The sequence below is a fragment of the Zootoca vivipara genome, chromosome 11 (genome assembly GCF_965207765.1).
Source record: "Zootoca vivipara chromosome 11, rZooViv2.hap1.1, whole genome shotgun sequence".
NCBI classification, from domain to species: domain Eukaryota; kingdom Metazoa; phylum Chordata; class Lepidosauria; order Squamata; family Lacertidae; genus Zootoca; species Zootoca vivipara.
In genome coordinates this window covers 49891854-49919335 of record NC_142594.1, presented here as the reverse complement: position 1 = coordinate 49919335, position 27482 = coordinate 49891854, and the positions used below count along the sequence as shown (strand labels likewise).

General features: G+C 46.6%; 1 protein-coding gene across 1 annotated transcript in view; it reads left to right on the top strand.

The window, feature by feature from the left end:
* LOC118091630 (sodium channel protein type 5 subunit alpha-like) overlaps window positions 1-27482 on the top strand; it is a 295442-nt gene that overhangs the window by 62289 nt on the left and 205671 nt on the right. The window contains exons 2-3 of the mRNA XM_088653462.1: window positions 20663-20988; window positions 22571-22689. Of these exons, the coding sequence (XP_088509588.1) occupies window positions 20722-20988; window positions 22571-22689 (386 nt within the window). The 5' untranslated portion in view covers window positions 20663-20721. The remainder of the gene's footprint in view (window positions 1-20662; window positions 20989-22570; window positions 22690-27482) is intronic.

Genomic DNA, 27482 nt, shown 5'->3' with positions numbered 1-27482 from the left:
ATGGGCCCTAAATTTGCCTTGCATCTGTTATCTGTGCATTTTTAAAAATCCCAATCTGTTTCTGAGTTGCTCTGTGTCTCTCTGCTTCAATCTGCACTCCAGGTTCCAAGCCACTCTGCATAAAATGAGAGCTCTTCATTCCTCCGTGCGCTAAAACATGGAATCTAAACATGACTATAGCTTTCTTCCCTTTTGGCCAAAGTGGATGAAATTTACAGACACAGTAGCCCGTCCAGAGTTGTTTAAGCCTGCCGAGTTGCTGAAAAATAGGTCTGGGGCTTTTTTGGGGAGTTGAAGTACAAGGGGCATTGCTGTGAGTGGCACCACCAGATTTAGGGCAGTGTGGGCAGTTCCCCTAAACAGGGAATCGAGCTCTGGGGGTGGAAAACCGAGCAGATCCATAATTGGAAGATTCATTTGAAGGCACAAAATTTTCGCCTTGCACAGGCGAAAGATGAGCAAAGTCCACCCCTGTGAGTGGGGTGAACTAGGAGGAGTCAAGAGGGCCAGACACAGGTGCTTTGAGGGCCACATTCCTCCCCAAATCCCAAAGGCCCCATACTTCTGACCTAGTTGATTGAGCCGATAGATGGAATTGATCAAATTTCACAGCCCTAATGCTTCAGATAACTCGTTTACTTCTGGATCAATTGTAAAAGCTATGCAGTTTTTGCTTCCTTTTTTTTATATGAGAAAAATGCATTCCTTCTAAATGCATTCAGCTGTCACTTCTGCCTTTGGTGGTAAAGGACAGGGAATGCCATTGTCATCCTTGTTCTTTCTGGCAGCAGCTTTTTCTGTGTTTGAAGGCTATTATCACGTCCCCCATCATCTTTTTTTTCTAGTATGCTGAAGATGTCTGCTACTTTCGACCTTTCCACATATATCTTGCAATCTCAACCCTTTATCATCCTTTGTTCTCTGAATTCTCTCTCATCTTTTTAATCCCCGCGCATTTTCACTAGAAACATAGCAAAAGAAAAAAACCACACACACCCAAAGCAGCTTCTGTATGCATTACCCAGGTGGATAAAAAGGGGGTTTCTTTTTTAAAAAAAGAAAATTAAATCTCATACCAATGTATTTCTTTAAAATTAGACAGCACTTAAAAAAACCCATATGATTTAAAACCCAATCTGAATTCAATGCAATCAAACAAAGAAGTTAAGATTGAATCGTGCCCATCTCTCAAACAGATGGTGTTGAAAGCTGCCTTTCTGTGTAAAAGAGATTTGTGTTTACATTGCAAGCAGGTGGCACTTCTGAGGTTGAGCATTGTAAACGGAACAATAAGGCTTGCAATCCTCTATACATTTATCTGGGAGTAAGCCATATTCAACTCAGTGGGGCTGAGTAGACAGGTGTAGTTTGCACTGCATATTCTATGGGAAGGACTGTAATATCAGTGGTTAGAGCACATGATTTGCATGCAGTATCCGGAATTTCCAGGTAGGACTGGGAATGGCCCTTCCTCGAAACCCTGGAAAAACCTCAATAGCACCGAGCTCAATAGAACATGGTTTAAGGCAGCTTGACATGCGTCTATGTATAATATCTGTTTCTGTGGGTTTCCTACTGGTCCTAGGAATTAGCATGTCATTACAAGCACCGGGAGACATCATCATTTATCTCTCCAGCCTCATCTGGATATAGTCCAGGTCAGGTAGGGGGCCCAGATGCAAAAGCAGACAAGGCTTCTGGACCTTTAAAAAAGTAAAGGGCCCCTGACGGCTAAGTCTAGTTGCAAACGACTCTGGGGTTGTGGCGCTCATCTCGCTTTACTGGGCGAGGGAGCCGGCATTTGTCTGCAGATAGTTTTTCCGGGTCATGTAGCCAGCATGACTAAGCCGCTTCTGGAGAACCAGAGCAGCGCATGGGAACACTGTTTACCTTCCCGCCAGAGAAGGTACTTGCACTTTGACGTGCTTTCGAACTGCTAGGTGGGCAGGAGCCGGGACCGAGCAACAGGAGCTCACCCCATCGTGGGGATTCGAATCGCTGACCTTTCAGTCGGCAAGCCCAAGCGGCACAGTGGTTTAACCCACATAACCCACAGCGCCACCTAAAAGAGGAAATTTCAGAAGGTGAAACGGTGTCCAGAGCTTGGGGCTCCACCTGCTGAAGCTCCCTCTTCTACACCACAGTTAATGATGCAGGAAAGTCCTTCCCTCTTTCTCTCTATCTGTCCATGCTAATATGGGATGATATTCCGTTCCTTTGTCAGGCCCTCCAACTACTTGACCTCTGCCATGTGTTTCAGCTCTTAATTTATTAATATTTATTGCTCCACTGACCAAACAGCACGGACATTAACTTTCCATCTCAAAAAAAGACTTACTGTTTCGCTTAATAATTTACAAGCCTTGTTTTCAGAAAAGTTCTGGACATTTAGCCTTTGCGTAACCATTTGATTCTGGTATCTCTGCGGGCATTGAAAGGCTGCTAAATAAAGAATTGTCTCTCTTAAGGGAATGTAATTCTGCAGTTCATGTGGCTTGCATCTATTAAGGTTCTGTATAGTTGCAAACCCAATGTTCTGAAATGTTATAACAACCAGTTGTTGGTTCAGAAAATATATCTTTATTTTTCCCCCAGCTGCGAAGGAACCCTTTTAGGCCCTGTGAGCTGGATCATTATCTCCCTGCACTCTGTGGGGCAACTTTGACAGGCCAGTGGGACCACCCACCTGTCGTAGTTGGCCTATGGGAGTGGGGAAGGTGGGCTGAGAGACTGAGCAGGATTGAACACTCCCCACATCACCTGATGAACAGGAAGTTCTGTCCTGTTTCCTGCAGGCTCAGGTCTGCAAGGGAATTCTCTGCGGGGATTCCCTCACACAGTCAAACTGAGCAGGATTGAGCCCCCTTCTCACCTATCAGCTGAATGGCAGAGGGTTCAGTCCTGTTTCGTACAGGCTTCAGGTACATGAAACAGGCTTTGGGTCCTGGTATTGTTTTTTTCTTAAACAAAGAAAAGAAAGCTTAAAATGTGTCCTTCAAATCTGTCCCCAAGAACCACGTTCTCCCTCATTTCCATCCCATTCTGCAACTTATCATGAACACACCCAACAATAACAACAACACATCTTCTTTCCCCATTTATCCCTGGCCCCATTTCCTTCTCCTTCCTCTGTCATCTCTCTTCTGTTAGGGTCAGGGGTCTATGCTCACACTGATGAAGCTGTATAAACACCGTTTTTCTTGTCAGAGATTTCAAAATCGTAGAGGAGCTGGAAAATGGTATCAGTGGTCTTGATTTTAAGCCAGCCTATTCTCTGTGGTCGCCCCTTTTGATGGAAAACCCACGCAAGGGAAAATGCCATTATATACTGCATCTTGAAGTGGAACAGTCAATGCAGGAGGTTCATAACAGTGCATCCTACATACTTGAACTGGGCTGGAGTGCTGCTGATGGCTGGAAGGAGATGCACCTGTGCTTTGGCTAGGACTGGAGCCCAACGCCAATAAACCAGGTGAACTGCTGTTGGTGCCATCTCTAGACATGGTGGCTACGTTCTCCTTCCACTGCTGCCTCTGAATACAAGTTGCTGGGAATCGCAGGTGGGGAGAATGCTCTTGCACTCAGGCCCTGTTTTGCAGGCTTCCCATAACCATAAGCATCGAGTTGGCCACTGAAAGAACAGCATGCTGGGCTGGAGGGACTTTTAACCTGATCCAGCAGGACTTCCCTAGTGTTCTGATGGTTGCTTAGTGTTCTTGAAGGAGATGCTTTGAGGAGTGCCTCTTAAAATAGCATTTGACCTCTCTGGTCTTCCTCTCAAACTCTCTTTCAGCGCCACAGCTGCTATATATCTGTGTTAGAGCTCCGAAGTGAGATGTTTTCATAAAGACCATTACCTATGCTTAATCAAGTATTTTATGCATATGTTTTAATCTACGTTTGGTTCTTGCTCCCGTTTATTTTATAGTTAGAGATACTGTTGTGCTATTTATTTAGATGTTTTGCTTATGCTGGTCTGTGACTGTAATAAAGTAAATTCATTCATTCATAAAGACCAAGGGTGAGGAATCTCAGACCTGGAGGCCAAACGTGTCCCTCCAGACCTCTGTACCTGGTCCTCAGGACTCTTTGCAGGCCACACTCTATTCTGAGCCCTACTTTGCACAGTCTTTGGATATTTTTGCCTGGCTGGAACATGCCCTCGACCTTTGATAATGTGGGAATCTTCAGGGTGGCAGGAGAGGATCTATTGTTTATTAATATCCTTCCTAACTTGCGCTAGGAATGCGGGTGGCGCTGTGGGTTAAACCACTGTGCCACTTGGGCTAGCCGCTCGAATGGTTGGCGGTTCGAATCCTGGCAACGGGGCGAACTCCTGTTGTTCGGTCCCAGCTCCTGCCAACCTAGCAGTTCGACAGCATGCAGTGCAAGTAGATAAATAGGAACCACCCCGGCAGGAAGGCAAATGGTGTTTCCGTGCGCTGCTCTGGTTTCGCCAGAAGCGGCTTAGTCGTGCTGATCACATGACCTGGAAAAACTGTCTGTGGAAGCGGACAAATGCTGGTTCCCTCGGCCTGTAAAGCGAGATGAGCGCCGCAACCCCAGAGTTTTTTGCGACTGGACTTAATTGTCAGGGGTACCTTTACCTTTTAACTTGCGCTAGCAAGTTCCTTTACTTACCAGAGTGCATTCCCCTTTACACAGCAAAAAAACTAGTTGCAAACTCGTGTGAGTTTCTTAAGACAATACGCAATTCAATCTGGCTTGTCCAGATTGAAATGTGTTCTAATATTTTCCTGGTAAGACCCCTTGAATCCCTCCTAAAAGAATAAAGACACCACGGTCTTATTCATAAGCAACAAAAAGAAAGTTTACTTGTGATCAGGCAGAGCACAGTGTGATCCCTGAAGGCAGGCTTAAGGCTTAAAGTTACCAACGTATAGAAACAGGTTTACCCCATAAGGGAGATGACCTGGGGGAGTGCTTGGCTGGCAGCCAGCAGTTCAATCCAGGAAGTTCGCAGGATGAAAAGAAGATGGAAAAGAGAGAGAGTGGCAGAATGCCTTGTCCTTTTACCAGGTCTGGAAAGGTCATGCCCACCCACTAGCCACATGCAAGGAAGGATGCTCCAGCCAGGTATAACAGGAAGTTCAACTGGCTGGACCAACATCCCCTTGCATGTCCACTCTAGGAAAACAAGGAATGTTGTATTTGACTGCTCCCAGTGGATTACACCCCACAGATAATGCCTCTTGCTTGTCTGGATGGAGAACAGGGAGGGGGGCATGAGTGTTTGTAGAAAATAGCCTGTTGTACAAATGTGAAATTCACACTAATGGCTCCGCCGCTATGCACACTACTGGTATGTGACCTCCAGAAGGTTGTATGGAATAGAATGCAGTCTTTGACCTGAAGTAACCACACCTGATTTTGGTGCATTTGTACAAAACCAGCATTTTATTTTATTTTTAATTAGAAAGGAAAAAAGGGAAATCATGCTAGATGAACAAAAAGGCAATAGTGCAACCATGCCCTTAGAGATTGTGTCATCTCCTGTGTTCCATTGCACTTCTTGAAATGAACTAAGGCTCTGATACTACACACAATTGCTTGGGAGCAAACCTTGTTGGACACAGTGGGATGTGTTTCTGAGGAAACATGCATAAGATTACACAGTGAGAATCTGTCCACTCTGACTTCGCAGTAAAGGGAACTCCCCATTTACATGGGGGTTGTGTTCTGAGGCAGGATGCTCTTAAACTTGGCCTGTCCTGTTCCACCCCTGCCCCGCCCCCCTAAGTGCCAAAAATGGTGCATGTGGCCGTGGTCATGCACATGCCAATTGTGCACAAATGGGGATTTGCCTGTATTTCTCGGCATGGCTTTCTTGGTGGTGCTACTCTGTTCCGTGGCTGCTCTCTTAACTGAGAACATAACAATAAGCAATAATGGACTATTACCAACTTCCACAAAGCCTTCCAGTTTTTTTTAGTTAAACCTTTCCTTAAAGCCCATATAGTTTTTGGATGAACTGATGGTTTAGACGCTGATGATTGTGGATCTCAAGGTGGGTGCATCGCTTGAATAGGCTGTATTGATTTTAAGCTGATTTTCCATTTTGATGTTCTAATATATTGTAGAGGGCCATGCTTATAGACATGAAGGAAGCTGATGAACCCAATAAATCTATAAATATCAGCCTTCTCCAAAATATGAGTGTGGCATCACCCCAACAGGATCTCCCATGGAGGCTATAGTATGCAGGCGTCTCCTCTGCGTGTGTAGTTTGTCTGTTAGCATCACTCGGCACGCTCCATTTTTAGATGCACACATCCATTGTTTTATGTAAAGTTCCTGAGGGCCAACCCATGTGAGTCAGCAGCTTTAGGCGGTGGATGTTGTGGAGGGCCGGGATGGCCAGGGGCGGCTTCTGGGCTGTTCTTCCCAACACCCCCCCCCCAAAAAAATTCATATTCTTCTGAGCCAGCACCTCACCAGTGGCAATGTTTGTTTGGTGCTGGCCAAGGCTGGCAGCTGTTTCATTCACCGTCTTCTCCCAGTGTGTCACAGACAGCACTCTTGGGAATAGCCCCCAACGGACTTAGCAGGCGGAGAGATAGCCAGCTCAATCCACATGCTCTAGCAGGCATTTCAGATAAGCATGCATCACTTTGCTCAGGCGATGCATGCTGCTGCTCTTTTAACGAGGAGGGACAGTATGCTGAAAGTGGAGTAGTCCGTAAGTAGCCAAGTCTAGTGAGGCAACAGTAAAAATCAAGTTCTGAAACTCTGCTGCCCTAGATTTGTGAAGCCCTGCGTGTGCTTTTTAAGAGCTGAAGTTGCTTTCATTTACAAATTTAAAATATTAATTAAAAAACACACACGAAAACGTGGAGCAGGATCCCTGTATGGAAAGGCAAGTAGGGGGTCATAATCAGGCCAATCTAGTGGGGGAGGGGGGAGGGGATGTTGTGGGGTTGTTGCTGGCTAAGGTGCTGAATGTGTAGTTCAGGGGCGAGAAACATGTGGCCCTCAGGATGTTGCTGGACTCCAACTCCCATCAGCCCCAGCTGGTATAGTCAGGGATGATGTGAGTTGTAGTCCAATAACATCTGGAGGGCCCTGGTACAGGAGTACAACCAACTGGCCATTGGGGGCTGATAATGCATTTGATAATACATTTGATCCCATTGGTGCAAATCAGATCATGGTGTGTGTGTGTGTGTGTGTGTGTGTGTGTGTGTGAGAGAGAGAGAGAGAGAGAGAGAGAGAGAGAGAGAGAGAGAGAGAGAGAGAGAGAGAGGAAGCTGCCATATCGAGCCAGACCATTGGTCCCTCCAGCTCAGTGTTGTCTACACTAGTGTCTCCCAAACTTGGATCTCCAGCTGTTTTCAGACTACAATTCCCACCATCCCTGACCACTGGTCTTGCTAGCTAGGGGTGATGGGAGCTGTAGTCCAAAAAACAGATAGAGACCCAAGTTTGGGAAACGCTGGTCTACACTAACTGGAAGCAGCTCTCCTGGGTTTCAGACAGGTCTCTTTCCCAGCCCTGCCGGGAGATGCTGGGAGATTGAACCTGGGACCTTCTGCATTCAAAACAGATGCTCTACCAACGATCCTTCCCCAAATTGGTTTCAGGAAGCTCATCCAGGTAAAGGGAAACTGTTCAAACAGCCCTAGACAGGAGTCTTGGCAGGGATGATACGAATACCCACAACCTTCCGCTCCCAAAGCAAACCCAACATATCCGATATTGAAGATCCAAAGCAGGTTTGTGAGTATTGTTTTCAGATCCAGGAAACCAAAAAGCTCAGTGGTTTAATTATGCAAGCTGTTTCACAATTAAGCTGGCTGCACATGCGTTCTGCAGCCAGCAAGAGTGATTCAGATCGTCATTAATTTATACATTTGTCTGTGCTTCTGGTGGGGGAACATGTTCCTTCCCCAAGCAACTGGGCAACAATGATTCAGCTGTATGCTGCTGCCTGTGTTTTTTTGGAGTGGGGAACAAGATGTGCAACCGCAGAGAACAGTAGCAAAGTGATACTCACTATTATTTGGGTCAACTTTTTGAAAATCGCATTATCTGCTTGCGCAGGTGACTGTATCAAATGTGGAAGGCTGAAATATACATGAAAGCAAGATTGACACAGAGTCCTAGCCCAGCATGCCGCCTCCTACCTGGCCAGGCTATTTGTCCATCTAGCTCAGCATTGTTTTCTCTGGGCTGGTGGTCACTCTCCAGGGCAGGCATGGCCAAACTTGGCCCTCCAGCCATTTTGGGGCTACAATTCCCATCATCCCTGACCACTGGTCCTGTTAGCTAGGGATGATGGGAGTTGTAGTCCCAAAACAGCTGGAGGGCCAAGTTTGGCCATGCCTACTCTAGGGTCTAAGGCAGAACACTGTAGCTCAATGGTAGAGCTCATGCTTCGGTCACAGGTTCAATCCCTGGCATCTCCAGATAAAACTGGGAATGACTTCTGCCTGAAACACTACAGGGCAGAGGTGGCTTACTTGTGGTGCTCTGCATGTTGCTGGACTACAACTCCCATCATCCGGTTGGCTACACTGGCAGTGGTCGATTGTAGTGGAGAGGTTCAGATTAGCCACTTTTCCTGTAGAGTCACAGCTAGTTAGTGTAGGTAGTACCAAACCAGATGGACCAATGGTGTTATTCCGTATAAGGCACCTTCCTTTGTCACTAGGATGATGTGTGATTAGTGATGGCACAGGCACTACCCAATAGGTGCATATGGTAAATAGTGTCCCATGCTCCTATGTCTTTCACATAATCTCCTGTTTCTTTTAACTGCTAGGCGCTAGAGATTGAACCCAGAACCTATGCTAGGCAATGCATGTGCTCTACCATTGAACCTACGAGCTTGGATTTCTGTACGCAGGGGGTCACTTTTAAGGGTAGGTGAGAGGCAAGTATAAATCTAAGCAGGACCTTTTAGGACAGGGATGGGGAACTTGCAACCCTCCAAGTTGCTGAACTACTGGAAATGTCTTGTTTGGCCATATTTCTCAGCTCTTGGTTCTCTGGAAAAGAAGTGGAAACTGACAGTAGGGAAAGAGAAGAGGAAGTTCTTAGAAAACTATTGATCGAATTGCAAACACTTGCCAACAGTGGCAGATATTATCATCAGTTGTCTTTATTCATTAGTGTAGAAATATAGACCTTGCCATGTTGGATCGAAATTTTACATTACCGACAAATGTCTGCCAGACAGAGCGGTTGATGTATGCATTAATGCTGTAGCTTGGAGAAATATACATTGACTGGTGAAATGCCCATGAAATGCAGATGTGCATTTGGGCCAGAGCAGAGTAGATGGCAAGTCCTGATGGCTTCCCCCTTCTGTGTGGTTGTATTTACTGTTGAATGGGGAAACGCAAGAGAAACTCGTGAAAGCGCCAAAATCTATTGAAGCCAGCATACAGTGATTGATGGATTGAATTTATATACTGCCCTATACCCAGGGGTCTCGTGGCTCAGAAATACAATGCCTTTATCGAGAAGCAGTTTAAAACACATTAGAATTGTAGAGTTGAAGGGGACCCTGAGGTCCAACCCTCTGCGACGCAGGAATCTCAACTATGGCCATCCAACCTCTCCTTAAAAACCTTTATGGGAGTCTGTTCCACTGTCAAACAGTACTGTACTTGCAGTCAGAAAATTCTTCCTGATCTTTAGTTGGAATCTCCTATCTTGTAACCTGAATCCGTTGGTTCACGTCCTAGCCTTCAGAGGAGGAGAAAACCAGCTTGTTCCATGTGTGCTCAGCTTGGAGGCATGATGAAGAAAGAGGAGGCTGCCCAGGAAGGGGGGGGGAGTATGTAGTGTTACAGCTACCTGCCAAGGAAGTGAGATCGCAGAATTCTCTCTAGCAAATTTTACATGAAAGCTCTTTGAGGCTCAGCCTGTCTGGAAAAACATGAATTGCACGTGGAGTCCCTGTAACCCAGGCCTAGAAATAAATTCAGACATGACTCATGTTTTTGGTTTGGTTTTTGGCAGAATTTAGGCCACCACTTTATTGATTACAAATCGAAGTGAGTGGTTGCATAGGCTCTGGTTCCAAAGCTACCTAGAGTAGCGCTAACTCAGGACACACCTTGAGTCAGCATCCAGGTTCAGACCCAGAACCGTGGCGAGGGCACACCCCACTTGGGGGAATACCAACCAGTAGTCCAATAGGTTCCTTTAAGAGGAATATCCGGGGATAGGGTGGTAAGGGCTCATTCCTCCCCTATCAGCATGAACCAGAGCCTATCCGCCAACCTTACAAGTTGTGATGAATTGCTAAGTGGCAGGCGAAACCAATCAGCCAAGTGGGGAAAATTCCTGTCGTGCCCCTGTCCCAAAGACAGGTGACACACGATGTCGTAGCAACGTCAAGTGCAAGCCCTAAAATTAGGGAGTGGTGGGTGGGGGTTCCGATGCATGAAGCCGGAGAAGAAGATTCTCTATGGCTCGTGCAGGGGATATATAGGTGGTCCATCTGCCTCTTTGATTGACATGCCCTTAGTCCAATTACACCCTGCAGATGGACCACCAATAGGGTGTTGTGGCTGCTCCAATTGTGCCCGCCTCAACACCTAGTCCTGGTTGTTGGGCCCGCTGCAATGCATGCCCTCTCTTGCAGTGAGGACCTGATTTGTTGGTTTGACTGCAATAATTCCCCAGGGAAACTGGGCGATAATGATCCAATATGGTGGGATTCAGTGAGGGCTTTTTTTCAATGGGGGATCAAACTTACAGAAATCCATGCATTATGAAGATAGCGCCTTTAAAAACAACCCTTTATTTTTAAAAATAAAATGACTAATCACTTCCCTAATGCAGGTTTTGTTTTTTAAGGTAGATGGGACCTTTATCTAAGGTGAAAGAGTACAGGTTACCCAATTATAGGCTATTATTTCCTGCTCAGTTCTCAGGCAGCACGACCCACCCCCTTGCTAGAAAAGCATTTCAGGAGGAGATGGTAAGCAGACTGGCTCACAGAGGTCTGAGACTTGGTTGTTGTTATTACAAGTCACGTAAGATTTACAGGGATATTTGTTTGTGCACGTTTTGTTCCTTAGTGGGTGGTGTGAGCTGTTAAGAGAGGAGGTTCATTGGGGATGTGAGGTTATGTTCTTAGACGGGTTGGCAGGGCAGGGATTTAGGGAAAAGAAAGCACACCAGTCCAAACTAGGTGAGATGCCCTTCGTGCAATTAACAATTACAAGAATAGCTTTTTGTGAAAGTCAATAGGAGCCCGGCATGGATGGGAGAAGGCTTTCCCCCTTTGCTCCCCACCCCCTCGCACTGGGGTCTCCCAATCCAGACTGGACACCTGCTATTTTTGCATTGAAAGAAGAGCTTTTATTGACACGAATGGGACCTTTCCTCCCCAATGCAAATTGAAAGCAATCCTCATTGGGATTGCAGTGGCAGCATAGGGTCAAGGCCCCCTCCACATCCCTTGCCGAGGTGGTGCTGATCCAAATGGGGTCCCCGTGGGCCTGCTGTTTGCTGCAGAAAAGCTATTCATGTGATTGTGAATTGCATGAATGATGCCTGGCCCTTTTCCTGCCAGTGTGAGTAGTTTTAAGGTCTTTCCTAGACAACCTCTTTATTGTGCATTCACCATGATTTGTTACAGAAAGTTTGTGCAGGGGTTATATTGTGTGGGCTCTTTTGTTTTGTTTGCAGAAGGTATGTGACAGCCAATACTGAGTATTTATCCTGATTTGTTTATGCAGGTGTTAGTATAATAGAATTTTAGAGTTGAGGAGACCCCAAGAGGCATCTAACCTAACTCCCTGCAAGGCAGGAATCACAGCTAAATAATCCCCGGCAGATGGTCACCCAGCCTCTGTTTAAAAACTTCCAAGGAAGGAAAGTCTGGTCAGAACTCACCTGGAATACTGTATCCAGTTCTGGGCACCACAGTTCAAGAAGGGTACTGACAAGCTGGAACGTGTCCAGAGGAGGGCAACCAAAATGGTCAAAGGCCTGGAAACGATGCCTTCTGGGGAACAGCTTAGGGAGCTGGGTATGTTTAGCCTGGAGAAGAGAAGGTTAAGGGGTGATATGATAGCCATGTTCAAATATATAAAAGGATGTCATATAGAAGAGGGTGAAAGGTTGTTTTCTGCTGCTCCAGAGAAGCGGGCACGGAGCAATGGATTCAAGCTACAAGAAAGAAGATTCCACCTAAACATTAGGAAGAACTTCCTGACAGTGAGAGCTGTTCGACAGTGGAATTTGCTGCCAAGGAGTGTGGTGGAGTCTCCTTCTTTGGAGGTCTTTAGGCAGAGGCTTGACAGGCATATATAAAGAAAGCTTTGATGGTGTTTCCTGCTTGGCAGGGGGTTGGACTGGATGGCCCTTGTGGTCTCTTCCAACTCTATGATTCTAAGTCCATCGCTTTCCAAGGTCATCCAATCCACCACTGAACACCTCCTAAAGCTTCTCCTTTCTTGTAATTTGAATCCATTGGTTCAGATCCTACTTCCTGTCCATTGATGGTTACCCCCACACTTCCTAGTGAATTTTCCCATCACTTTACAACCACAGCAGATACATACCTATCATATTCACGGGACCTGATTTCCCTTTGGACATGGGACGAATAAGCAAACATTGGCAACCTCCACAATGAATTTACGTCAAAATTCCCATCATCTCTACTCACCATTTTATTTTTTTAAAAAAAATACTCTTTACTGGATTTTCTGACTTCTGGCTTCAACTGGAAGGGCTGGCGTTGACTTAAAGCACACCCACAGACCGCCCTACAACTTGGGACCAAGGCATCCTAAGGGCTTTTGGCTCCCATATGGTCTTGCTCACCCTGTAAGACTGTGGCTCTCAAAAAAAATTCTCTGGGTCACACTTTAAGAACAGTAACTTGCTCGTGCCACACCATCCCCCCCCCCATTTATAAGAAATACATTGGGAATCAAAAGGAAACAATTCCTATCAGCACTTGATTTATGACATAGAACACACCTGCCTAATAATATGATCACGGGACGTCCAGAAAGTATAAAACAATGCAGCTAAATAGGAACACGAATCATTCCCAAAATAGAATTCCTTCAGTAGCACCTTAAAGACCAACTAAGTTTTTATTTTGGTATGAGCTTTCGTGTGCATGCACACTTCGTCAGATACACTGAAACAGAAGCCACCAGACCCTTGTGTATATACAGAGGGTGGTTTGGGTGGGTGGGAATGGGTGATGGGCTGATAGGAGTGGTAAACCTGTTGATGGCTGTTAACGACTGCTGATGACTGCAATTGGTCCTGCGGGGAAAAAGCAAGGGCTGAGGCGCTAAAGAAAGCTTGATCATGAATAATGAGATAAGAATCCAATGTCTTTGTTCATCCCAGGTGGTTCCATGGTTTTAAACTTGGTAATGAGTTCCAATTCAGAAACTTCTCTTTCCTATCTGTTTCTGAAATTTTTCTGTAATAAAACAGCTGTTTTGAGATCTTGTATAGAATGTCCTGGGAGATTGAAGTGTTCTCCTACTGGTTTCTCTCTCTTGTGGTTCCTGATGTCAGATTTATGTCCATTTATCCTTTGGCGTAGGGTTTGGCCTGTTTGTCCAATATAGAGAGCTGAAGGGCACTGTTGGCATTTGATGGCATACACAATGTTAGAAGATGAGCAAGCTCATACCAAAATAAAAACTTAGTTGGTCTTTAAGGTGCTACTGAAGGAATTTTTTTATTTTGCTTTGACTCAGACCAACACGGCTATCTACCTGTAACTCAAAATATAATTATAAATGAGCCTCTTGCATATACACTTTAAGTATGTATGTAAAGTCAGTGAGTTTGATTGTCAATGAATTTCCCGCACACTCACCATCCTTTCCTGCCGCACCCTTTGGGAACCACAGCGTGTTAGATCTTTTCTCTGGGTGCCTTGGCTTTCTGGCATGAGGTGGATGGGTGTCCTGAGATGGAGCCCTTTTTGGTTGCCCCCTCCCTCCTTCCCATTGCAGAATGCCCTCCCCAGGGCCATCTTTCTTTTGCCTGCTTTCAGTCTTGTAGCCGTCGGATAAAAGCAGGATTGTTCTCCAAAGCTTTTGCTTGACCCCCTGTTCTATAAACGTGTAGGGTGCACTTCTGTCAAAGACTGCTAGAGAGGCTCTCACAACAACAACAACAACAATAATAATAATAATACAATAATAATAAAAATACGGATACCAAACTAGATACTGATTTTAGCAATTTTGTGTCGCTTTGTTGTTGGGGCCTGTGCTTTCACTGCAGCCATTCTTGCTTTCTTCTTGTGCCAGCAAACAATTCCCCCCCCCTCCCCTATTTTTCTTTCTCATTCTTTGACTGTTGGCTTTACCGCCATTTCAGTATTATTTTTCTTTTGCTATGAATTGGCTGTTTTAACCTTGTCATCAACCTCTTTGTAAACAGAGTTGAAAGGTTGGAATATAACTATTTTAAGTAGACAAGGCGGACCCAGATTCCATAGTAGCAGTGCCCTTTGAGGGAAGACACAGGGGCAATCATCCCACCGCCTGTATTTCGGATTGCATGCAATTATCCTTCGGATGCGCCTCTGTTCCTTTCAAGATAGTGGCCTCCATCACATCCACTCCTTCAATTTGGAGCTCGTAGCTTCCCCCCCAAAAAACCCTGGGAACTGCAGTTTACTCCTCGCAGAGTTACAGTTCTCAACATCCCTAGCAAATGATGGCTCCCAGGATCCTTTGGGGATGCCATGCCTAGCTCTGACCTTGTGAGAACATAAGAAGTGACCTGCTGGATCAGGCCAATGGCCCATCTAGTCCCCCATCCTGTTCTCACAGTGGCCAGTCAAATGCTCGTGGGAGGCCCGCAATCAGGATTCAGGCACAAGAGCATTTATCCCTCCTGTGCTTTCCAGCAACTGGCTGTCATTGGAGCATGACGGAGTTAAAGTTGAAGTTAACTCTTACTAGCAAAAACACCCTCTCCAGTGTCAGGCTTAATGAGCACAGCAGCTAATCCCCAGTGGTCTTCCTCCCTGGAAATCGGTTGCTGAGACTGAAAGTCTGCACCTCCTCACAGCCGTCTTCCAAGCTTCTTCCAAGCAATCATGGGACTGAAACTGCCTTGGTGGCACTGGTCGATGATCTCCGGTGGGCTAGGGACAAAGGTGAGAGATGTTTCCTAGTTCTGCTGGATCTCTCAGCGGCTTTTGATACCATCGACCACAACATCATTCTGGACCGTCTAGAGGGGCTGGGAGCTGGGGGCACTGTTATACAGTGGTTCCACTACTTCCTCCTGGGCCGTGTTCAGAAAGTGGTGGGGGGGGATGAGTGTTCAGACCCCTGGGCTCTCACTTGTGGGGTGCCTCAGGGTTCTGTCCTCTCCCCCATGCTTATCAACATCTACATGCAGCTGCTGGGGGAGATCATCAGAGGGTTTGGGCTGGGTGTCCATCAGTATGCGGATGGCACCCAGCTCTACCTCTTTTTCAAATCAGAACCAGTGAAGGCAGTGAAGGTCCTGTGTGAGTGTCTGGAGGCGGTGGGAGGATGGGTGGCTGCTAACAGCTTGAGGTTGAATCCTGACAAGACAGAAGTACTATTTTGGGGAAACAGGAGGTGGGCAGGTGTGGAGGACTCCCTGGTCCTGAATGAGGTAACTGTGCCCCTGAAGGACCAGGTGCGCAGCCTGGGAATCATTTTGGACTCACAGCTGTCCATGGAGGCGAGGTCAATTCTGTGTCCAGGGCAGCTGTTTACCAGCTCCATCTGGTACGCAGGCTGAGACCCTACCTCCCCGTGGACTGTCTCACCAGAGTGGTGCATGCTCTAGTTATCTCTCGCTTGTATTACTACAATGCGCTCTATGTGAGGCTACTTTTGAAGGTGACCCGGAAACTACAACTAATCCAGAATGTGGCAGCTAGACTGGTGACTGGGAGCGGCCGCCGAGACCACATAACACTGGTCTTAAAAGATCTACATTGGCTCCCAGTACGTTTCTGAGAACAATTCAAAGTGTTGGTGGTGACCTTTAAAGCCCTAAACGGCCTCGATCCAGTATACCTGAAGGAGCGTCTCCAAACCCATAGTTCTGCCCAGACACTGAGGTCCAGCTCCGAGGGCCTTCTGGCGGTTCCCTCGCTGCGAGAAGCCAAGTTACAGGGAACCAGGCAGAGGGCCTTCTCGGTGGTGGCACCCACCCTGTGGAATACCCTCCCACCAGATGTCAAAGAGAAAAACATCTACCAGACTTTTAGGAGACATCTGAAGGCAGCCCTGTTTAGGGAAGCTTTTAATGTTTAACAGACCATTGTATTTAAATATTTTGTTGGAAGCCGCCCAGAGTGGCTGGGGAAAACCAGCAAGATCGGTGGGGTAGAAATAAATTATTATTATTATTATTATTATTATTATCATTATCATTATCATTATCATTATCATTATCATTATTATTATTAAATCAGAGACTGCGCCGACATACAATCAACCTCTCCCTTGCCCTTTTCATGCCTCTTCTAGTTCTGGGAGGGGAGCTTGTTGCAACAGGAGGGGAGACACCCGTGACTTCACCAGCCTGCCTCCTCCTGTTCTCTTGCTTCAGCTTCTGCCTCTAATTCTAGACTCCTCTCTGCCACAGACTCTCCCAGCTCACTAAGCCCTGTTACCCTCCAGGTTCCGACACCTCATCTTCCCAGTCTTCTCCCTCTGGCCACTCATCATTGTCCCACCACCAGCAAGGGTTGCCTCCATCACATTCCCCCTTTTAATTGTCTCTTTGTTTTGTAGTTTTCTCCTCCTAGTGAAGACGAGGTCAACTGTGAAGTGAAATACAGGCTAGGTCTGACTAAAAAGGGTGGCATCTTGTTTTAAGTCCAGGCCTATGTGCGACTCATCGTATTCCTACACTGTGTTGAATTTGGCAGCAAGGCAAAGTGCTTCTTCTTTTTATTTTAAGGGGATGGGTATGGAAGTTGTTTTCCTGTGATGTTCCTGCGATCAATAACAATGTAATGAGTCCGTCGTAAAACAAAGTTGGAACGGGGAGAATTGGCAATGTGAAAGGATGCTCCATTCACATAAATTGAGTCAATAAATACTCCCTTTGTCATGCTGGGATCAGTTGAAGCTTTGTTTGCTGACAAACGTGCGGGTGTTGAAAAGAATAACGGCCTTGAATTATCTAGGAACTGCTCGCTAAACACCAGGGACCACAGTCCTGCCACCACAAGGCCTTCCAGGCACAACTCTCATAGAAGAATGCAGAGACTCCAATGTGTGTCCATATGACTAGTTTTTACAAGGAAATGTCACCATGAGATGCGTGAAGGCCAGGGGTGGCTGGCTGCCAATGGGAACCGGTAGAGTGTATGGCAGGAGGCCAACACTAGGTGGAGCCAGAGCCAATGACAAGAGCAACCACACTTCTCGTTGTTGTTGTTTAGTCATTTAGTCATGTCTGACTCTTCGTGACCCCATGGACCAGAGCACGCCAGGCACTCCTGTCCTCCACTGCCTCCCGCAGCTTGGCCAAACTCATGTTATTTTGTCCATGGAGTTTTCTTGGCAGGGATACTGGAGTGGCTTGCCGGTTCCTGCTCCAGGTGGATCACATTTAGTCAAAACTCTCCACTATGACCTGTCCATCTTGGGTGGCCCTGCATGGCATAGCTCAGGCATCCCCAAACTGCGGCCCTCCAAATGTTTTGGCCTACAACTCCCATGATCCCTAGCTAACGGGACCAGTGGTCAGGGATGATGGGAATTGTAGTCCAAAACATCTGGAGGGCCGAAGTTTGGGGATGCCTGGCATAGCTCATAGCTTCTCTGAGTTATTCATGCCCCTTCGCCACGACAAGGCAGTGATCCAGGAAGGAGGCAGCTCATTCTAGGCACAGCCAATTCTAGTTTTGACCCTGTCCTTCTCCCTGCTGAGTTCTACATTGGGACAACACTGACATTAAGGAGAAGGAAGCTGACATTTAGTGCCACCCCAGGCTGGTGGTAAGTATGAAGCTAGGCAGGTGGGGTGGTTGAAGGCAGACCGAGATTGGTGGGGCATTGCACCAGTTTTACCCCATGGAGGTATTCCTGCATTGTTGGGGGGGGGGGTTGGACTGGATTACTGGATTTCCCTTGCAGGGTCTCTTCCAACTCTCCAGTTGTGTGATTCTATGACGGACCTTCGCTGGTGAATAAGGTTCTTTCAGGCCTGGCAAGTGTTAGTATCGAGGACAAAGCAGAAAGGGGGAAATGTATGCTAATTTGGGGGTATTTTTTTGTACACATGACCACCCCAATCCCCAAGTGTTATTCACATGTGTGTGTGTGTTGTTTTGTGTTGTTTTTTGGGGGAGTACATTCCTCTCCATTTAAAGGGGGAACTATATTGTGTGAACAGGTAATTCTAGGAACCATTTGGTAATAGGAATTGTAAAATTCCCAAGTAGGTATGGAGTCTTGCAGGTCTGCCATTCCTCCACCATTGCATGCTTAACAATTCAAACCTGAGTTTTATCTGAGTGTTCACTGATACAGGGAATAGCTGCTGTATGAAATATTTTCCTTAACCAACCAACACCCCTGACAATGCCATTTTCTTACCTGTAGTAGCCTTCCTCACTAAGCTCATGTTGCCCCCATCTATATGGTTACCTGCTCCTTGCCAGTAGACAGGATTTCAGTCTTTGCCAACCTGGTGCCCTCCAGATGTTTAGGAATACAACTCCAGGGCCGGCTCTACATAGACCCCCGGTGGCGCAGTGCACCATGGCGGGGGGCTGGTAAGCCTGGCACGTGTGGAAACCAATTGCGCCCTGCGAGGGCGGGGCGGGCGGCGGAGCGATCTCCGCCCCTCAGCACCAGGGCGCACGACCTGCTCAAGACGGCCCTGTACAACTCCCTTAGGCTGCAGCCAGAAGGTTGAATCCCTTGAATGCCTTAAATTCTTATTCTGTGAGCTGTTCAACTTTCATAGAATCATAGAGTTGGAAGAGACCACAAGGGCCACCCAGTCCAACCCCCTGCCAAGCAGGAAACACCATCAAAGCATTCTTGACATATGGCTGTCAAGCCTCTGCATAAAGACCTCCAAAGAAGGAGACTCCACCACACTCCTTGGTAGCAAATTCCACTGCTGAACAGCTCTCACTGTCAGGAAGTTCTTCCTAATGTTTAGGTGGAATCTTCTTTCTTGTAGTTTGAATCCATTGCTCCGTGTCCGCTTCTCTGGAGCAGCAGAAAACAACCTTTCTCCCTCCTCTATATGACATCCTTTTATATATTTGAACATGGCTATCGTATCACCCCTTAACCTTCTCTTCTCCAGGCTAAACATACCCAGCTCCGTAAGCCGTTCCTCATAAGGCATCGTTTCCAGGCCTTTGACCATTTTGGTTGCCCTCTTCTGGACACGTTCCAGCTTGTCAGTCTCCTTCTTGAACTTTGTTGCGGGATATGCAAGTGCCATTTATCCCGTCCCATACATTTGCTGGCACCGACCTGATCACACTTCCTCATTGGCACAGCATTTCTTTAATGGCCACAGGTGTTGGCCATTGCCCAGCAAATTTTGGAGGGGGAGGGGAAGCAACATTATCACAACAGAAGTAGCCCATGTATGGCAGTTTTTCTGGCTTTACAAGCGAAGGCGAGCTGTTTGTATTATTTCATTTCGGCTGGTGAGTGGACAGACAAGTTAGATAGCCTGCAACAGGTGCCCACATCCCCAGCCAGGTGCCCCAGGCAGTCACCTGGCTTACCTCTTCCTAAATCTGGCCCTGCTTAGCATCACCATGCACAGACCCTGAGCCTGTCCTGTGCCTTTAAGGGCCACCTGGAAGTGACTATCTCCCATCCTTTATGCTGCAGCCAGAGGAAGAGATACACCCGATGGAATTGTTGTTTTTGATGGGTGTCTGCAGGATTTCTCCAGGGAGGATCAAAGTGGAAAAACGCAAACAGGGGAATAGGCTAATCTCTCACAATACATGAGAATAGCAGAGTCTGTATGATTTGTCTACCTCATGTTAGTTGTATGCACTTCGCGCAGCATATATAGAGCTCGCTCCCCCAAGAGGCAACTTGGATGGCTTTAAGAGAGGTTCTCCCAGTGAAATATACTCGGAGTCGAGAGTGAATTTCATGCTCTTTATTCAGCTCATAGTCATCAAGGAGAAGAAGAGAAGAATAGCTCTGTTCCCCAAACCATCTGCTTATATACATTATTTACACAATGGGCCATGCGTGATTGGCTACTTCAGGGCTACACCTGTGGGCCAATCAGGTTGTGGATTGACTTCTGCCTGCAGCCTGATTGGCTGCTCCTACAGGCCAAACAGGTTGCAGATTCACTTCTGCCAGCCGCCTGATTGGCTGCTCCTGCAGGCCAATCAGGTTGCGGATTCACTTCCACCTGGAGTTGGATTGGGTGGCTCCTGCGGACCAATCATACTGCTGATTCTGGATCCTATTGTTCTAGGATTCAGCTCAGTACATAACACCCAGCTTCTATCCTGGCACTGACCAGTCCACCCCCCTGGCTGAACGCACAGCCTTCCTGACTAAGTGTTGTCCCAACAACTTAAGAGCCTAAGAGCCTGTTACCAAGCCACCTTTGCAAATGACTGTTGTTAAATTGTTTGCCATTTCTTGTTTATCTGCCTAACATTGCCCTTTTTCTTCTCTTTTCTTTTCAGGTTTTTTTTTTTTACTTTTAGGAGTAAAAGCCAGTACAAAGAAGTATCAGGATGAAAAGATGGCCGACTTCTTGTTGCCACTGGGTTCTAACAGCTTCCACCGGTTCACGCCCGAATCCCTGGCTGCGATCGAGAAGCGGATCGCGGAGAAGATTGCAAGGAGCGTCAAGCAGGAATACAGGGAACAGTTGGGCGAGGAGGAGATTCTGCGGCCTCAGTTTGACTTACAGGCCTGCAAGAAGTTGCCCGACATCTACGGGTCTCCTCCATCGGAGCTCATTGGGGAACCTTTGGAGGACATTGACCCTTTCTACAGCGATCACAAGGTCATTCCCACCTGCTCTGCGCTTGTTGTTAAAGATGGCAGAGGGGGGGGGAGCAAGAGCGGGAGGTAGCGGGGGAGGCGTGGATCCCCCCCTCTTCTTCCTCCCTGCCCCACCTCTTTCCCCAGTGGAAATATTTCCTCCTTCGTTTAAGGATGCAAGAATTAGGATTTCGAAACTCCCAGAGCTTAATGTTTGGAAAATGGATGACTGGGGTTGAGGGTGGAGATGTGGGCGTCCGCAGGATATATATATATATATATTTGGAGGGGGGGGGAGGTCAAAAGTAAAACACGGAGCAGTCTAATGTCTTACCAGCAATAAATGCGAAGGATACTGCCTGTATATTTTGTCTCATCTATCCGGTTCCACAAATGCTTCAAATTCACTATCTTCTTTTTCAGTGAAATCTGGAAATCTGGCGACTTTATGTCATTGGGAAGGGAGGGGGGAGTGGCATTAATACTAAAAACTGTGCCAGGATCCTGCCTCCTCTGAACGAGGGGCACGTGAATTTAGCATTTCACTTAATCAGTCATATTAATCAGTCATATTACATATTAATCAGTCATATTACAGGAGAAGGGCAATGCATTTGGCTAACGTGCTATTAAAAACTGGGTGAGAGTAGAGATTCCAGAGGTCCAGAGTTTTTTTCTAGGCATGCAGATGTAGCGATGATAGAAGAAGGCTTAACCTGCTGGATTTCTACTTGCAACTCTGCTTTTAAATTCGGAGGAGACCTGCAGGGGGTATAGTGGGGAGTGTTGGCAATGCCAGTGAAGCACGTGTTCCAAAATATAGCCAGTCCAGAATGGTGCATTTAGGGGGTTTGCGGAATTCTCCGTCCAGATCCTAATGCATGGAAGGTAGGTGACAGCAAATCACTCTTCTTCCCCCTGATCCTGGAGTGGAAATAGACCGTTGCAGTTGAGAATGAGTGTCCCAAACAAGCAGTTGGTTTAAAAATACGGTTTTTTCACTGCTTGGGACGTAGAGAGGACTATGCAAAAAATAGGTGTTACACAGTGGAAACAATTTCATAGAACATGGTGAGCCTGCCCTTTCTGAAAAGAGATCCACGTAGAGCAGCCATCCCCAAACTGCAGCCCTCCAGATGTTTTGGCCTACAACTCCCACGATCCCTAGCTAAGAGGACCAGTGGTCAGGGATGATGGGAATTGTAGTCCAAAACATCTGGAGGGCCAAAGTTTGCGGATGCCTGATTTAGAGTCTGCTATTTTACATGCAGCGCATGACATTTTGCACTCTGTAGCAATGGGTAGACTTGACCTTGCTCTACATATGTGGCAATGAGGCACACAGATATTTTTGCACATGCATGCTCCCCCTGGCTATTACGCATTGTCCTTGAAGAAAAGCAGCCTGAACTATTGGGTTTAATTCTTTTGCTTGGGCAACAATGCCTTTATCTCTTCGTTTTCAAAGAGGAATGGTGGTGCGATCATTTGGCATGTACTTTATGAGTAGGGAGTGCAATAGCATTTGGTTTCCGGAGGGCCCTGTCACGTGAGCGTTTAATGCAGACCTTAAATGTTCTTTCACTCTCTCTTTTGTTTTCCAGACATTTATAGTACTGAACAAAGGGAAGACAATCTTTCGATTTAGTGCCACTCCTGCCTTGTATATACTTACTCCTTTTCATCGAATCAGAAGAGCAGCAATTAAAATTTTGGTACATTCATATCCTTTTGATTGGGTTGTCTCCACCAGACCTCTGAATGACATGTGATTGCATTCTGAGCATGTGGCTCCTGTTCATCGATATATACGTGAGGGCTGGTACCAACTGAAATTAGAATTTAGAGATCTGTAGTTGTGGGGAGCAGGGTAGTAATGTACATCACAGGAAAATGAAGCAAACTCTGCAAATCTTAAACCAGCCTTCCCCCAAATGGATGTCATTATGCCTGACCATTAGTCATGCTGGCTGGGACTGATAGGAACTGCAACACAAAATATCCTGAAGGCACCAGCTGGGGAACACTGTGTATGTGCTCTTGCACCAATATATTTATATATAAATCCTGCATCAAAACACGCTGAATTATACATGATACAAATGGAACACCTTTGCATACTTTCTCGGACTTTGCATAATTCGTTCTGGTTTTCCTTGGTTTTGGGGGAAAAAAGGGAAATCATAGCACTGTGAATGTTGTTCAACCACACCTCTGATGCTTGGGATACCTGAAGTCACAACTTTAACTCACAAGGGCTAGAAACCCGTTTGTTTTGTTTATAAAAATATTTAAGATTATTATTATTATTATTGGAAAGCTGAATTTTGCGGCCATTTAGAATAATAGAATCATAAAGTTGGAAGAGACCACAAGGGCCATCCAGTCCAACCCCCTGCCAAGCAGGAAACACCATCAAAGCATTCGACATATGCCTGTCAAGCCTCCGCTTAAAGACCTCCAAAGAAGGAGACTCCACCACACTCCTTGGCAGCAAGTTCCACTGTCGAACAGCTCTTACTGTCAGGAAGTTCTTCCTAATGTTTAGGTGGAATCTTCTTTCTTGTAGTTTGAATCCATTGCTCCGTGTCCGCTTCTCTGGAGCAGCAGAAAACAACCTTTCTCCCTCCTCTATATGACATCCTTTTATATATTTGAACCTTCTCTTCTCCAGGCTAAACATACCCAGCTCCGCCTAAGCCGTTCCTCATAAGGCATTGTTTCCAGGCCTTTAACCATTTTGGTTGCCCTCCTCTGGACACATTCCAGCTTGTCAGTATCCTCCTTGAACTGTGGTGCCCAGAACTGGACACATTTCTCCTTTTTCAATTGCCAGCATGGAGTGCTGGAACTCGTGGCAGCCAGAGGCTACATCCTTTGTCCTGGAGGCTCAGTGTCCTAGTCCCAAGATATCACACTCATTGTTTACCGCTGAAGATGGCATACAGCGGCAAAGAGAAAACTCTCTGTGCATGTTCAGGGGGCACCTCCTGCTGTTATTTCAGTGAGCTGTAAAACTGGAACAGGTTCTGGGTGCTCCTTCCCCCTGCCCTGTTTGGATTATCTGTTTGCCCTGCAGTCATCCTTCCCACCCCCACCCCACCCCGCTCCCCTTTTCTTGCTGCCTTGGTTCCCCTTGACCTGCTAGTGATCCTGTCTGTCAGCTTCCTCCCCGTCTCTCTGCATGAAGTTCACTTAAAGATCCGATGCAAGGCTTTCAGGCCTCCAAGCAGGTGGCTTCTCTGATGAGGCCAAAGCTTTTCAGAGTCACTTTATTTTACCTTCAGCTGCGCTCCTTCCAATTAGAGGAATGTCAAACCTTGCTAGGTTTAGAGGGCCATCTGCAAGGAGCGTCCCGTGGTGAAGATGACAAAACAGAGGATGCTTTCTCAAAGGGGGGGGGGAGGATCTGTTATGGGAACCTCCCAGCCCAGCAAGACATTAGACTCCTATCCAACACTCTTTTTATTTATCCCGCCCCTCCCCCCGGTATAATATTAAGGCATCCAGGCTTCTTGCTGTAGCCCATCAGAGAAGAAAGCTATCAATGCTTGCTGCTCTGCTCAGTGCCCTTGTTGACGGTGGCCAAGACTCATATTGCAGATGCCAGTTTAGCAGGGGGGCAGGGATCAGCCATGTGAGGAGTGGGCACCAGGAGAAGTGGGGCTTGGACTCTGACCTGGAAAAGGGAATCGGCGATCTGGGGGAGCCTGTAACAGCTAGAGGACGCGAGTCTGAGGCAGGAGGAGGTGCAGAATCGAGAGCTTCCATACCTCCTCCTCCCTCCTGCTCCACCTCTCCTGTCCCCCTGTCTCCCAGGACCAGAAGAGTATTGGAGACGGAGGAACAGAAGCCGGGTTACACGCAGATGCAGTTTTCGCCTGTTTGCACACAGCTTGGGTGGGGTCAAGGGCGGAGCCTCTCTTCTGCAGCAACTGCCTTATCGGGTACACACCTAGGAGGAGCTGAGAGAGGCAGGACAGAAGGACATGCCTTTTTTCCCCCAAGTGCACTTTTGACAACAAAGAATGAATTCCTCATTCTGGACGTTCCTTTGCCTGACAGCGCCGTGACAGCAGGTGATGGAAGAAGTCCAAAAGGGTTGCACCTGGCTTTGACTTGCCTGACTCTGCCAAGAGATGCCGGGAGGAATTTGCACGTATGGCAAATTCTCCACCATGGTCCTTCACCTAGAATCAAAGAAGCAAGCCTTGATCGTGTTTCGCCAGTGCCAATGTCCAACACCATGACAAAGGCCTCTTGAATTATCTTATTCAAGAAAGAGGCTTTTCTGACCTTGCTGTGGCACTGGGCGTTCAGCTGGGCTGCATCTGTTTCTTTTCTGTGAGCAGGATGGTCCCTCCCCCCCCCCCCACTTGTCCCTCCAATGAAAATTAAACCCTGCAGAACCAGAGACACTTAAGAGGGCCTGTGGTACTTTTCCGTGCCAGGAGAGCTGTGAAAGTTTGACATTGCCTTGGAAGGTAGTGGCCTCTCCTTCATTGCAGGTTGGGTGGCCATCTGTCTGGGGTTCTTTAGTTCCGATTCCTGCCAATTGCAGTGGGTCAGACTGGATGACCCTTGGGTCCCTTTCAACCTGATGCTTCTATGATTCTATGACATTGGGCGCAGGAAGTCAAACGTGGGGGAACTTGTGGTGTTCCTCTTGGAGAGCCAATGCTGCCATTTTTATTTGGCGTTTTTGGCGTTGCTCTGCGCTGCCGGGGCCGAGGGTCAGATTTCTCGCCCCCAGCCATATTCATTGGCCACAAGACAAATACACCTCATGACATTTCCTGGGAGTCCTTGGGGCGGCGGCTGCTTTTTTGCTCTACGGATGCTGTCAGTGCAATCAGGCTCAGAATGTAAGGCAAGGCAAATGTCATTCTTTATCCACATTTGATGGCCCGGCATTTTCAGTCTCTTCTATTTCCTAAGTACATTTTGGAGTGAATACACTGTTTTGAGTTTTTTATTATTATTTTTTTAAAAAGTAAGTGTGGGTGGGTTTTTTTTATAGCAAGGATCGAATGTAGTTGCTCTGTTCAGCTTGAAAAGCTCAAACACTTTCGGGAGCATTTATTTATCCAAGAGAAGCTTAGCTACCTAGCCTGCTTCTGCAGCCTAACTGTAATATATATGCACAGATCTGTATGCAAAAGCACAGGCTTGATGGCTCTAATTCAACAAAGTGCTTGCATTATGGGCTGCTTTAAACAGATTATTAAAATGCATGTCACTCATGACTCAGCAAAGCATGCTTTCCGCTTCCACTGCCTTTGATGCTCTAGCAAAAGATGGAGCGCATGCAGTATAAATGTGTATTTAATGAGTCTGCCTTATATTTCAAGAGATACAAGGGGAAACCGGGGGCCCTGGGCTGGGTGGCGTGTCATGTAAAACAAACGGAAGAGCTGTAGCAAGTCAGACTGAACCTGCAACCTGTTGAACCTTCTTAAACCAATGGTTTAATGGTTTGGGGGGCATTTTACTGCCCCCAACCAAATTCTGGTGCTAGTAGAATTTGGGGTAGTAAAATATCTCAAAACAAATCAATGTGTGCTTAAGTCTTGCATTCTTCGATCAATATTTGTTTCAAGAACTCCAGGGCATATATATTTTTTTATCCTAAATTTCTTTGTAGTATAGCTTGGGACAAAAATGCACTCCAATGACAGTCTCAGTCTTGATTAAAACTCTGTTTTGCGCTTATTTCTGCCTGCCTGGATCAGGTTTCATTGGATGACTTATTTATACCCAATGTGATTTCTTGAGATGCTTTATGTCCTGGGTTTTGAGAACTTTTATGTCCTGGGTTTTGTTGTGGTTTACAGAAAGAAATTATGAGTGGGATAACTGACATTTGGGGACATTTTTGGCTACCGCTCAGGTGAGTGTTCTAAAAGGGCCACGTGGTAATTGTAGATTCTTCCCTAAAGTGCACCTGAAAAATGTTGCACTATTACTCTTATTCTACACCAGGCATCCCCAAACTCGGCCCTCCAGATCTTTTGGGACTACAACTCCCATCATCCCTAGCTAACAGGATCAGTGGTCAGGGATGATGGGAATTGTAGTCCCAAAATAGCTGGAGGGCCGAGTTTGGGGGTGCCTGTTCTACACCAATGTTTTTACCGTTTAGCAGAATAAATTATGCTAATCATAGAGAGCAGCAAGGAGCTATGTTTTAGCTTCAGCCTCTCTGGCTAGTGGAAATCTTTTTCAAGTCAAATGTACCCCCCCCCTTCTGCAAATGCTGCAGTCTAAAGTCTTTCAAAACAGATATAAACAGAGTAGCTATTGCCACTCTTGATTCAGAAGCTCCTCTGAGTTCTCAAATATTACTAGACATTGCCTGCACACTTTGTGGCCGGTATTCACAATCATAAGGACTAGAAATTCACTTTTTTATATTAAAAAATTGAAATTGGAATTTTACAAAGCTGAACTAGTCCCCCCAAGACCATGCCCAATTTGTACACTAACACTTCCATCTGTGCCCAGATTTGGGCTTGA